General features: G+C 42.9%; 1 protein-coding gene across 2 annotated transcripts in view; it reads left to right on the top strand.

Annotated features, from left to right (window-relative positions):
* LOC110504900 (SPARC (osteonectin), cwcv and kazal like domains proteoglycan 1) overlaps window positions 1–14,556 on the top strand; it is a 447,194-nt gene that overhangs the window by 319,469 nt on the left and 113,169 nt on the right. For both annotated transcript variants that reach the window (XM_036970336.1, XM_036970335.1), the window contains one exon: window positions 6,420–6,500. In XM_036970336.1, coding sequence (XP_036826231.1) covers window positions 6,420–6,500 — 81 coding nt within the window. The remainder of the gene's footprint in view (window positions 1–6,419; window positions 6,501–14,556) is intronic.

Genomic DNA, 14,556 nt, shown 5'->3' with positions numbered 1-14,556 from the left:
GGGAGAGGAGGAAGAGTAATATCACTGTAGAGAGAGGGAGAGGAGGAAGAGTAATATAACTGTAGAGAGAGAGGGAGAGGAGGAAGAGTAATATAACTGTAGAGAGAGAGGGAGAGGAGGAAGAGTAATATCACTGTAGAGAGAGGGAGAGGAGGAAGAGTAATATAACTGTAGAGAGAGAGGGAGAGGAGGAAGAGTAATATCACTGTAGAGAGAGGGAGAGGAGGAAGAGTAATATAACTGTAGAGAGAGGGAGAGGAGGAAGAGTAATATCACTGTAGAGAGAGAGGGAGAGGAGGAAGAGTAATATCACTGTAGAGAGAGAGAAGAGGAGGAAGAGTAATATCACTGTAGAGAGAGAGAAGAAGAGGAGGAAGAGTAATATCACTGTAGAGAGAGAGGAAGAGGAGGAAGAGTAATATCACTGTAGAGAGAGAGAAGAAGAGGAGGAAGAGTAATATAACTGTAGAGAGAGGAAGAGGAGGAAGAGTAATACCACTGTAGAGAGAGGGAGAGGAGGAAGAGTAATACCACTGTAGAGAGAGAGGGAGAGGAGGAAGAGTAATACCACTGTAGAGAGAGAGGGAGAGGAGGAAGAGTAATATCACTGTAGAGAGAGAGAAGAGGAGGAAGAGTAATATCACTGTAGAGAGAGAGGGAGAGGAGGAAGAGTAATATCACTGTAGAGAGAGAGGGAGAGGAGGAAGAGTAATATCACTGTAGAGAGAGGAAGAGGAGGGAGAGTAATATCACTGTAGAGAGAGAGGAAGAGGAGGAAGAGTAATATCACTGTAGAGATAGAGGGAGAGGAGGAAGAGTAATATCACTGTAGAGAGAGAGGGAGAGGAGGAAGAGTAATATAACTGTAGAGAGAGAGAAGAGGAGGAAGAGTAATATCACTGTAGAGAGAGAGAAGAGGAGGAAGAGTAATATAACTGTAGAGAGAGAGGGAGAGGAGGAAGAGTAATATCACTGTAGAGAGAGGGAGAGGAGGAAGAGTAATATAACTGTAGAGAGAGAGGGAGAGGAGGAAGAGTAATATAACTGTAGAGAGAGAGGGAGAGGAGGAAGAGTAATATCACTGTAGAGAGAGGGAGAGGAGGAAGAGTAATATAACTGTAGAGAGAGAGGGAGAGGAGGAAGAGTAATATCACTGTAGAGAGAGGGAGAGGAGGAAGAGTAATATAACTGTAGAGAGAGGGAGAGGAGGAAGAGTAATATCACTGTAGAGAGAGAGGGAGAGGAGGAAGAGTAATATCACTGTAGAGAGAGAGAAGAGGAGGAAGAGTAATATCACTGTAGAGAGAGAGAAGAAGAGGAGGAAGAGTAATATCACTGTAGAGAGAGAGGAAGAGGAGGAAGAGTAATATCACTGTAGAGAGAGAGAAGAAGAGGAGGAAGAGTAATATAACTGTAGAGAGAGGAAGAGGAGGAAGAGTAATACCACTGTAGAGAGAGGGAGAGGAGGAAGAGTAATATCACTGTAGAGAGAGAGGAAGAGGAGGAAGAGTAATACCACTGTAGAGAGAGAGAAGAGGAGGAAGAGTAATATCACTGTAGAGAGAGAGAAGAAGAGGAGGAAGAGTAATATAACTGTAGAGAGAGGAAGAGGAGGAAGAGTAATACCACTGTAGAGAGAGGGAGAGGAGGAAGAGTAATATAACTGTAGAGAGAGAGGAAGAGGAGGAAGAGTAATATAACTGTAGAGAGAGAGGAAGAGGAGGAAGAGTAATATCACTGTAGAGAGAGAGAAGAAGAGGAGGAAGAGTAATATAACTGTAGAGAGAGGAAGAGGAGGAAGAGTAATACCACTGTAGAGAGAGGGAGAGGAGGAAGAGTAATACCACTGTAGAGAGAGAGGGAGAGGAGGAAGAGTAATATAACTGTAGAGAGAGAGAAGAGGAGGAAGAGTAATATCACTGTAGAGAGAGAGAAGAGGAGGAAGAGTAATATAACTGTAGAGAGAGAGGGAGAGGAGGAAGAGTAATATCACTGTAGAGAGAGGGAGAGGAGGAAGAGTAATATAACTGTAGAGAGAGAGGGAGAGGAGGAAGAGTAATATAACTGTAGAGAGAGAGGGAGAGGAGGAAGAGTAATATCACTGTAGAGAGAGGGAGAGGAGGAAGAGTAATATAACTGTAGAGAGAGAGGGAGAGGAGGAAGAGTAATATCACTGTAGAGAGAGGGAGAGGAGGAAGAGTAATATAACTGTAGAGAGAGGGAGAGGAGGAAGAGTAATATCACTGTAGAGAGAGAGGGAGAGGAGGAAGAGTAATATCACTGTAGAGAGAGAGAAGAGGAGGAAGAGTAATATCACTGTAGAGAGAGAGAAGAAGAGGAGGAAGAGTAATATCACTGTAGAGAGAGAGGAAGAGGAGGAAGAGTAATATCACTGTAGAGAGAGAGAAGAAGAGGAGGAAGAGTAATATAACTGTAGAGAGAGGAAGAGGAGGAAGAGTAATACCACTGTAGAGAGAGGGAGAGGAGGAAGAGTAATACCACTGTAGAGAGAGAGGGAGAGGAGGAAGAGTAATACCACTGTAGAGAGAGAGGGAGAGGAGGAAGAGTAATATCACTGTAGAGAGAGAGAAGAGGAGGAAGAGTAATATCACTGTAGAGAGAGAGGGAGAGGAGGAAGAGTAATATCACTGTAGAGAGAGAGGGAGAGGAGGAAGAGTAATATCACTGTAGAGAGAGGAAGAGGAGGGAGAGTAATATCACTGTAGAGAGAGAGGAAGAGGAGGAAGAGTAATATCACTGTAGAGATAGAGGGAGAGGAGGAAGAGTAATATCACTGTAGAGAGAGAGGGAGAGGAGGAAGAGTAATATAACTGTAGAGAGAGAGAAGAGGAGGAAGAGTAATATCACTGTAGAGAGAGAGAAGAGGAGGAAGAGTAATATAACTGTAGAGAGAGAGGGAGAGGAGGAAGAGTAATATCACTGTAGAGAGAGGGAGAGGAGGAAGAGTAATATAACTGTAGAGAGAGAGGGAGAGGAGGAAGAGTAATATAACTGTAGAGAGAGAGGGAGAGGAGGAAGAGTAATATCACTGTAGAGAGAGGGAGAGGAGGAAGAGTAATATAACTGTAGAGAGAGAGGGAGAGGAGGAAGAGTAATATCACTGTAGAGAGAGGGAGAGGAGGAAGAGTAATATAACTGTAGAGAGAGGGAGAGGAGGAAGAGTAATATCACTGTAGAGAGAGAGGGAGAGGAGGAAGAGTAATATCACTGTAGAGAGAGAGAAGAGGAGGAAGAGTAATATCACTGTAGAGAGAGAGAAGAAGAGGAGGAAGAGTAATATCACTGTAGAGAGAGAGGAAGAGGAGGAAGAGTAATATCACTGTAGAGAGAGAGAAGAAGAGGAGGAAGAGTAATATAACTGTAGAGAGAGGAAGAGGAGGAAGAGTAATACCACTGTAGAGAGAGGGAGAGGAGGAAGAGTAATACCACTGTAGAGAGAGAGGGAGAGGAGGAAGAGTAATACCACTGTAGAGAGAGAGGGAGAGGAGGAAGAGTAATATCACTGTAGAGAGAGAGAAGAGGAGGAAGAGTAATATCACTGTAGAGAGAGAGGGAGAGGAGGAAGAGTAATATCACTGTAGAGAGAGAGGGAGAGGAGGAAGAGTAATATCACTGTAGAGAGAGGAAGAGGAGGGAGAGTAATATCACTGTAGAGAGAGAGGAAGAGGAGGAAGAGTAATATCACTGTAGAGATAGAGGGAGAGGAGGAAGAGTAATATCACTGTAGAGAGAGAGGGAGAGGAGGAAGAGTAATATCACTGTAGAGAGAGGAAGAGGAGGAAGAGTAATATAACTGTAGAGAGAGAGGGAGAGGAGGAAGAGTAATATCACTGTAGAGATAGAGGGAGAGGAGGAAGAGTAATATCACTGTAGAGATAGAGGGAGAGGAGGAAGAGTAATATCACTGTAGAGAGAGAGGGAGAGGAGGAAGAGTAATATCACTGTAGAGAGAGAGGAAGAGGAGGAAGAGTAATATCACTGTAGAGAGAGAGAATAGGAGGAAGAGTAATATCACTGTAGAGATAGAGGGAGAGGAGGAAGAGTAATATCACTGTAGAGATAGAGGGAGAGGAGGAAGAGTAATATCACTGTAGAGAGAGAGGGAGAGGAGGAAGAGTAATATCACTGTAGAGAGAGAGAAGAGGAGGAAGAGTAATATAACTGTAGAGAGAGAGGAAGAGGAGGAAGAGTAATATCACTGTAGAGAGAGAGAAGAGGAGGAAGAGTAATATAACTGTAGAGAGAGGAAGAGGAGGAAGAGTAATATCACTGTAGAGAGAGAGAGAAGAGGAGGAAGAGTAATATAACTGTAGAGAGAGAGGGAGAGGAGGAAGAGTAATATCACTGTAGAGATAGAGGAAGAGGAGGAAGAGTAATACCACTGTAGAGAGAGAGGGAGAGGAGGAAGAGTAATACCACTGTAGAGAGAGAGAAGAAGAGGAGGAAGAGTAATATCACTGTAGAGAGAGGGAGAGGAGGAAGAGTAATACCATTGTAGAGAGAGGAAGAGGAGGAAGAGTAATATAACTGTAGAGAGAGGAAGAGGAGGGAGAGTAATATAACTGTAGAGAGAGGAAGAGGAGGAAGAGTAATATAACTGTAGAGAGAGGAAGAGGAGGAAGAGTAATACCACTGTAGAGAGAGGAAGAGGAGGAAGAGTAATATAACTGTAGAGAGAGGAAGAGGAGGAAGAGTAATATAACTGTAGAGAGAGGGAGAGGAGGAAGAGTAATATAACTGTAGAGAGAGGAAGAGGAGGAAGAGTAATATAACTGTAGAGAGAGAGGAAGAGGAGGAAGAGTAATATCACTGTAGAGATAGAGGAAGAGGAGGAAGAGTAATACCACTGTAGAGAGAGAGGGAGAGGAGGAAGAGTAATACCACTGTAGAGAGAGAGAAGAAGAGGAGGAAGAGTAATATCACTGTAGAGAGAGGGAGAGGAGGAAGAGTAATACCATTGTAGAGAGAGGAAGAGGAGGAAGAGTAATATAACTGTAGAGAGAGGAAGAGGAGGGAGAGTAATATAACTGTAGAGAGAGGAAGAGGAGGAAGAGTAATATAACTGTAGAGAGAGGAAGAGGAGGAAGAGTAATACCACTGTAGAGAGAGGAAGAGGAGGAAGAGTAATATAACTGTAGAGAGAGGAAGAGGAGGAAGAGTAATACCACTGTAGAGAGAGGAAGAGGAGGAAGAGTAATACCACTGTAGAGAGAGGAAGAGGAGGAAGAGTAATACCACTGTAGAGAGAGGAAGAGGAGGAAGAGTAATATAACTGTAGAGAGAGAGAAGAAGAGGAGGAAGAGTAATATCACTGTAGAGAGAGGAAGAGGAGGGAGAGTAATATCACTGTAGAGAGAGGAAGAGGAGGGAGAGTAATATCACTGTAGAGAGGAAGAGGAGAAAGAGTAATATCACTGTAGAGAGAGAGGAAGAGGAGGAAGAGTAATATAACTGTAGAGAGAGAGAGGAAGAGGAGGGAGAGTAATATAACTTTAGAGAGAGAGAGGAAGAGGAGGGAGAGTGAGGGACCAGGCCAAAGAGGGAGAGAAAATAGAGAACTTCTGGAGATGAAGTTGGGGACTACAAAGCGACTGGCTGTAATGAGAAAAATAAATAGAAGACTGGAGAAACAAGAGGCTGGGGCTGGGTAAAAAATGGAAATTGGAGGATGAAAGAGAGAGAGAGGAAATATAAAAATTGGTGTAGTGTAGCCTACACGAGTCAGCTGTTTCCTGGAACCCCTGGCCATAGACCTTAACCAGCACTGCCCTTCCACACTCCTCTCCTCCCCCTTCTTCCTTTCCTTCTCTCCATCCGTTTCTCATAAATCCTCTGTGCATTTATTTCGGGCCTCAGGGGAGAGAGTGAAGGATAAAGAATAAGAGTGGATCTGTCAGCGCCTCGTAAAAAGCCCACTGCCTAATAAATAACAGTCTGGAATGAATTAGGAGATTAAATCATCACAACACGTTAATGCCGGTGCCACAGCGCCAGATGAAAAACTCACCACATCGTTCTGTTTGTTCGCTAGTCCCGCTCGCTCCTTATTTAGCCTTAAGGCTTTGGTAATGCCGTGTCTGCTGGGTTTGAGGGATTGGTGTGTGTGTGTGTGTGTGTGTGTATTGTGTGCTTTGGTTATGGGTTGGTGTGCCGTTTTGGATGCCTTTTCTTCCCTTTGTTGCATTTTGGATGATAACAGTTTATCAGTTATTTTGTATCTTTCTCTGCTAATGGTTATAATGGTTGTGATGGTTATAATGGTTGTGATGGTTGTGAATGGTTCTGATGGCTGTAATGCTTGTGATGGTTGTTATGGTTCTGATGACTGATGGTTGTTTGTGATGGTTGTGATGGATGTGATGGTTCTGATGGTTCTGCTGGTTGTGTTGGCTTCACAGAGACAGAGGCGAGGCCCGGGAGACATGAGGAACCTGGAACCAAAGTCCACTCCAACCCAGGGAAGAGGAGAACAGAGGAGGGTGAGTATCACATCATCAGCCTTTCACACTGATGCAGTCAGTCTGTCCTCGGTTGAGAAGTGATTTTAATCGGCATGTGGGTGAAATAAAAGAAAACAGCAGTATTCTGTAAACTGAAATCTCTCTTTCAGGTGCTGTTTAGAGCTGTTTAGGCTGTGTCATGACTTGCCAGTAGAGCTTTCAGGTGTTGTCTCTCTCTGTGAGTGTGTGTGTGATAACCTCAGCCCACGGCTGTCATCTGTGGTAGATAAACTAGCAGTGTAGCTAATTCTCACTGGAGGATCAAAGGAGTGGTGTGATAGCGTAGGCTAAATGTAGCGTGTTAGCCAAGGCTAACATGAAAGCAGTAGGATGGTGTATTAGCAGAAGCTAACATGTAGGTAGTAAAGTAACGTGTTAGCCAAAGCTAACATGAAAGCAGTATTATGGTGCATTAGCGGAAGCTAACATGAAGGTAGTAATGTGACGTGTTAGTCAAGGCTAACATGAAATCAGGGGCTAATATGGAGAATTAAAGGCTCAGTGCAGTCAAAAACGTGATTTGCCTGTCTTTTATATACAGTGAGCTCCAAAAGTATTGGGACGGTGACATTTTTGTTGTTGCTTTGACTCTTTACTCCAGCACTTTTGAAACGATGAAATGACTATGAGGTTAAAGTGCAGACTGTCAGCTATAATCTGAGGGTATTTTCATTCTAACCCTAACCTTTTGGAAATTACAGCACTTTTTGTACATAGTCCACCGATTTTAGGGGACCAAAAGTATTGGGACAAATGTACTTATATGTGTTTTAAAGTAGTCAAAAGTGTAGTATTTGGTCCCATATTCCTAGCACACATTTCCAATCCAAAGTGCTGGAGAACAGAGCCAAAACAGCAACAACAATGTCACTGTTCCAATACTTTTGGAGCTCACTGTATATTGCGACCCTATGAGGTTGGAAAAATACTGTGAAATTGTGAAAATGATGATAATGTCCTTTTAGTGTAAGAACTTGTTTGGTGGGATGGAGTTTTGGCCTGCCAGGTGACATCACCAGAGAGTTAATTAGTTAATAGGCCAATAAGTAAAATTGTTCCAAACCTATCTGCAAATAACAGCTAGTTTTCAGTTTTCCCCTCCCCACTCAGACCACTTCCAGACAGTCCTGCGAACTTGTCTGCAAATAACAGCTAGTTTTCAGTTTTCCCCTCCCCACTCAGACCACTTCCAGACAGTCCTGCGAACTTGTCTGCCAATAACAGCTAGTTTTCAGTTTTCCCCTCCCCACTCAGACCACTTCCAGACAGTCCTGCGAACTTGTCTGCCAATAACAGCTAGTTTTCAGTTTTCCCCTCCCCACTCAGACCACTTCCAGACAGTCCTGCGAACTTGTCTGCCAATAACAGCTAGTTTTCAGTTTTCCCCTCCCCACTCAGACCACTTCCAGACAGTCCTGCGAACTTGTCTGCCAATAACAGCTAGTTTTCAGTTTTCCCCTCCCCACTCAGACCACTTCCAGACAGTCCTGCGAACTTGTCTGCCAATAACAGCTAGTTTTCAGTTTTCCCCTCCCCACTCAGACCACTTCCAGACAGTCCTGCGAACTTGTCTGCCAATAACAGCTAGTTTTCAGTTTTCCCCTCCCCACTCAGACCACTTCCAGACAGTCCTGCGAACTTGTCTGCCAATAACAGCTAGTTTTCAGTTTTCCCCTCCCCACTCAGACCACTTCCAGACAGTCCAAGCCAAATTTTTGTTTGAGACATTTCTCTTTGTTAAGAAACTATTTTTGCTTATTTTGGACAATTTTGTTTTGAAAATAATCACAGTAAGGTACTTAATTGTTACCTAGAAATGATTTGATATTGAGATAAAAATGACTGCACTGCACCTTTAAAGTAGCACGAACTGGCGCAGGCAAAAATCCTCTTAGCAGTGTGGAGTGTTTAGAATGTAATAATATAGGGAAAGAATCTTTCAGATGTCACATTTGTATCGGATGGTGGCTTAGCGTGGGCTGAGGTTCCCTAAGCAACCTGGTGTAGGTACAGTGGGCTCACATGCTCTCAGTAATGTTGTGTGCATAGACAATTTAATTTAAAACATTTCATTAGATTACATTGATTTAATTCTGGAATGTAAAATATTCAGTATTTAATCTAGTGGACCTTGCACATACACTACCATTAAAAAGGTTTGGGTCACATAGAAATGTGCTTGTTTCTGAAAGAGGGAGGCCCCGGTGCACAACTGAGCAAGAGGACAAGTACATTAGACTCTCTAGTTTGAGAAACAGATGCCCGCAAAACACCAGTCTGAACGTCAACAGTGAAGAGGCGACTGTGTGTGGGTGTGCGATGCTGGCTGATCTCCGACTGGCCAATAAAAATAAAAGATTAAGATGTGCAAAAGAACACAGACACTAGACAGAGGAACTCTGCCTAGAAGGCCAGCATCCCGGAGTGACCTCTTCACTGTTGACGTTGAGACTGGTGTTTTGCGAGTACTATTTAATGAAGCTGCCAGTTGAGGACTTGTGAGGCGTCTGTTTCTCAAACTAGACACTCTAATGTACTTTTCCTCTTACTCAGTCATGCACTGGGGCCTCCCACTCCTCTTTCTATTCTGGTTAGAGACAGTTTGCGCTGTTCTGTGAAGGGAGTATAACACAGCGTTGTACGAGATTGTCAGTTTCTTGGCAATTTCTAGCATGGAATAGCCTTCCTTTCTCAGAACAAGAATAGACTGACAGGTTTCAAAAGAAAGTTATTTGTTTCTGGCCATTTTGAGCCTGTAATTGAACCCACAAATGCTGATGCTCCAGATACTCAACTAGTCTAAAGGCCAGTTTTATTGCTTCTTTAATCCGGACAACCGTTTTCAGCTGTGCTAACATAATTGCAAAAGAGATTTCTAATGATCAATTAGCCTTTTGAAATGATAAACTTGGATTAGCTAACACAACGTGCCATTGGAACACAGGAGTGATGGTTGCTGATAATGGGCCTCTGTACGCCTATGTAGATATTCCATAAAAAATCAGCATTGTCCAGCTACAATAGTCATTTACAACATTAACAATGTCTACACTGTATTTCTGATCAATTTGAAGTCATTTTAATGGACAAAAAAAAAGGGCTTTTCTTTCAAAACAAGGACATTTCTAAGTGACCCCAAACTTTTGAACGGTAGTGTATCTCACCAGTAATATCTGCATGTGTGTGTATGCTAACATGAAAGAGATGCCTTTTAGCTCCCGGCTCTCGTGGTTCTTCAGAAGCCTATCTGTCAGATGCATTACACAGAACATGGCGGAGAATACTTATCAGGCTCATTTATTTTTGCAGAGTTCTTTGAATTTCAGGCCTTTACATGGCTTTCCTATATCCTGCTTGTTTCACTACAGGGGGGCGGGCTAGACACTAATGACTAGAACATCCCGGTCACGACCATTTAATCAGAGGCTGTGTGTGTGTGTGTGTGTTTGTTTGGGTGTGTGGAGGGGGATATGGGGGTTGTGTGTGTGTGTGTGTGTGTGTGTGTGTGTGGGGGGGGGGGGGTGTATGTGTGTGTGTGTGTGTGTGTGTGTGTCTGTGTCTGTGTCTGTGTCTGTGTGTGTGTGGTTGTGTGTGTGTGTGTGTGTGTGTGTGTGTGTGGTTGTGTTGTCTTCGCTTCTGTCTTTTTCCTGGGTTACCTTTGTCTTGTGGATTGACATTCAACCGATATCACTCAAAGGCTTCAAAGACAGGAGAGAGAAAGTCCCTAATGGGTTGGAACAGACTGCTGCATGTGGTATAACTCAAACAAATGGGTCAGTTATTCAGTTATTCACACACACAGACACATGGACAGACAGTGAGACTGCAGTAAAGTGAGGCATGACAGAGAGAAAAATAAGGAAGGATATAGACAGAACAGGCAGACAGGCAGACAGACGAACAGATAGAATAGACAGAACAGACAGACCGGCAGAACAGACAGAACAGACAAACAGAGACAGAACAGAGGAGCAAATCCAAGACCTTGTTGAATATTTGATGGAACTTCCTGGTTTATTTAGGCCAATGCAGAGACGCCTCACTGACAATAATTGGGCTTTTAATATGGATGACCTTTCACCCCATAGGTCACAGACTCCATTTCTTCGAGAGAGAACGATTTGTTTGTCTTAAAACATGCCTTTATTGGCCCAATAGCTACATAATTAAAATACAAACATTATTTAATTTTAATGGACCAGCAAAGTTAGAACCAAGCTCCTCTCCCTGTCCACTGTACTGAACATAGAACACCGATGCCCCACACCCCTACAAAAGGATGTGACGGTTAACCAGCCCCTTCAGAAAGTATTACTTATTCCACGTTTGGTTGTGTTACAGCCTGAAATTCAAAATGGATTAAATACATGTTTTCTCTCACCCATGTACACATAATACCCCATAATAACAAAGTGAAAACATGTTTTAAGATTTTTTTTGCAATTTTATTGAGAATGAAATACAGAAATATCTCATTTACATAAGCATTCACACCCTTGAGTCAATACGTGTTAGAATCACCTTTGGCCGCGATTACAGCTGTGAGTCTTTCTGGGTAAGTCTCTAAGAGCTTTGCACACCAGGATTTTGCAATATTTGCACATTATGCATTTAAAAATTCTTCAAGCTGTGTCAAGTTGGTTGTTGATCATTGCTAAACAGCCATTTTCAAGCCAATTTAAGTCAAAACTGTAACTAGTCCACTCAGGAACATTCAATGTCATCTTGGCAAGAAACCAGTGCATTTTTGGCCTTGTGGTTTAGGTCATTGTCCTGCTGATAGGTGAATTGGTCTCCCAGTGTCTGTTGGAAAGCAGACTGAACCAGGTTTTCATCTTGTATTTTGTCTGTGCTTAGCGCTATTCCATTTCTTTTTATCCTAAAAAACTCCCTAGTCCTTGCCGATGACAAGCATACCCATAACATGATGCAGCCACCATAATGCTTGAAAATATGAAGAGTGGTACTCAGTGATGTGTTGTGTTGGATTTGCCCCAATGCTTTGTATTCAGGACAAAACGTTAATTGCTTTGCCACATTTTTTTCAGTTTTACTTTATTGCCTTATTGCAAACAGGATGCATGTTTTGGAATATTTTTATTCTGTACAGGCTTCCTTCTTTTCACTCTGTCATTTAGGTTAGTATTGTGGAGTAACTACAATGTTGTTTATCCATCCTCAGTTTTCTCTTATCACAGGCATTAAACTCTGTAACTGTTTTAATGTCACCATTGTCCTCATGGTGAAATTCATGAGTGGTTTCCTTCCTTTCTGGCAACTGAGTTAGGAAGGACTCCTGTATATTCGTAATGACTGGTGTATTGATACACTATCCAAAGTGTAATTAATAACTTCACCATGCTCAAAGGGATATTCAAGGTCTGCTTTTATTTTTACCCAAACTACCAATAGGTGCCCTTCTTTGCGATGCATTGGAAAACCTCTCTGGTCTTTGTGGTTGAAACTGTGTTTGAAATTCACTGCTCGACTGAGGGACCTTACAGATAATTGTATGTGTGAGGTTCAGAGATGAGGTAGTCATTCAAAAATCATGTTAAACACTATTATTGAAACAGTGTGTGTCCATGCAACTTATTATGTGACTTGTTACTCCTGAACTTATTTAGGCTTGTCATAACAAAGGGGTTGAATACTTATTGACTCAAGACAGTTCAGCTTTTCATTTTTAAATATTTTGTAAAAAACAAAAATCTAAAAACATAATTCTACTTTGAAATGATGGGGTATTGTGTGTAGGACAGTGACACACAATCTCAATTTAATACATTTTAAATTCAGGTTGTAACACAACAAAATGTGTAAAAGGTCAAAGAGAAATAGACCCTGTGAGAGATAGAGAGAGAAAGACCCCCCCCCCCCCCCCCCCCGACCCAAAAAAGTAAACAATCATTCCGGCTAGAATTCATAATGGCTGCTGACCAGTGCTCTGCAGCTAGAGTGATGTGGGAGCCAGAATGGCAGTGGCTGAAACCCCAACACTGTCTCTGGAGGAAAAACATACAGCATGAGTCAGAATGGCCTCCAGCTCACAGCTCTGCCATAGCTCAGCCGCTCTGGTCCTGTTTAACACATGGCAAATGGAAACTGGAGGGCTCAGTGGGACACAGGCAGTGATTCCAGACGTTGCCTGCCACAGCGCTTTGGGTGCGACCCCTGTTGACTCCTACTTCTGTATGTTGCATCCCAGACAGACTCTTTAATAGGAAGCTCTCCCAGGGTGCACTGCTGTGCTGTGACTGGAACTAGACGGGCATGCGAGGAGTCAGGGCCACTTAACACCAGGAGGGAGGACAAAGTGCAGACAGATAAACAGACAGGACAAACAGCATTATTTGGCACGTTGAGACATAGAGACAGACAAAGAGGAATAAGGAAAATATATTCCAGAAGCAGACATGAAGAGGTGTGTGTCACTCACACACAGACATATTCAGGGGGACATGGATTTATAGTTGATGTACCGACACACATGCAGGCACATACACTCTTAGAAAAAAGGGTTCCAAATGGGTGCTTTGGCTCTCCCCATAAAATAACCCTTTTGAGTTCCAGGTAGAACCCTTTTGGGTTCCATGTAGAACCCTCTGTAGAAAAGGTTCTACCTGGAACCGAAAGGGTTCTTAAAAGTCTAAAATAACTCTTTTAGATTCTAGATTGCAGTGTACAAAACTGAAACTGCAAGTGCACTACACACGCACACACACACACACACACACACACACACACACACCATGGATCAGATCAATGGCACTCTAGAGAGAGAACATCAGATGTTGGCAGCCATACAGAAAACACAACCTCGCTGGGCAATTATATCTGACACTGAGGAAAAGGCTATGGTCTGAACACAGCCTACGCAGACAGGTCCTCATCTTGCATCAGTGTGTGTGTTCCTGGAGAATTTTAATATTAAAGGATGACTAGAAGAGTCAGGAGTCAGGTGTTAAGCTGTCACAAACACTCACACATGCACGCACACACACACGCACGCACACAAATGCACGCACACATAAACACACACACACACACACACGGAAGAGGTAATTGGTGTGTGTTCTGGGGTCACGTTATTTCTCTAAGGTAGTTGTAGAGAGCTGAAGGATCGTAGATCCAATCTCAGTGTGTAATAAGAACACAGCTAACCTTCCCTTTCACTGCAACACTTACAGTCAAACAGCCTTCACCCAGCCTTCACTGAGCCTTCACCCAGCCTTCACCCAGCCTTCACCCAGCCTTCACTGAACCTTCACCCAGTCTTCACTCAGCCTACACCCAGCCTTCACTGAACCTTCACCAAGCACTGGAGCCCAGACTACAGAGCTAGTCAGACCCAGGGGTCTACACCTTGTTTCTACCTCAACTCTACTGTTAATTATTGAAATGCTGTAACGCTCCCTTCACTCACTCTGACCCACCCTCGCAAGGCCTTCTCGGTAAATGACATCATCCGTTCCTATAAGATTCGCTGCCCTTTGACCTTGTGTGTTTACGGTCCACACAACAAGGATGGTTATTAGAGTTGTGCGGTATCCAGATTTTCATTTCGTCATACCGTATTCTTTTCATCCCAGGATCTACAGTATTACCGGTTTAGTACACAAGGGGTCACTAAAAACACAAAAAAGCCCATTGAGTGTCTATTACCAGAATTCCAACAACATTAGCACAAGTAAGAAAACATTTCCATAGAGGCTAATAGCTAAATATGCTAACGAGCACAAACAAAAATAAATGAAATGCCAAGACAGGCAATCCAGCTCATAAAGTTATACATATATAGGTGTAGGAGGTTAAAATGATGTTGAATAATATTAAACTACATTCATCAATCTGATTATATGGGTATAGGGCATAAACGTATACCGATGAATCGAGCCAGCTTGCAAGTCTACACATCAACACTCGGATACTATAATTACATTTGTTCTAAGATAGCTTTATGTGATTATTAAGAGGCTTATGGGAATTATGAGCTGTCTATGGCAATCATACTCTAAGCTTTAATTTATCAAGT

Source organism: Oncorhynchus mykiss, chromosome 31 (assembly GCF_013265735.2).
Source record: "Oncorhynchus mykiss isolate Arlee chromosome 31, USDA_OmykA_1.1, whole genome shotgun sequence".
NCBI lineage: Eukaryota > Metazoa > Chordata > Actinopteri > Salmoniformes > Salmonidae > Oncorhynchus > Oncorhynchus mykiss.
This window is presented reverse-complemented; position numbering and strand designations above follow the sequence as displayed.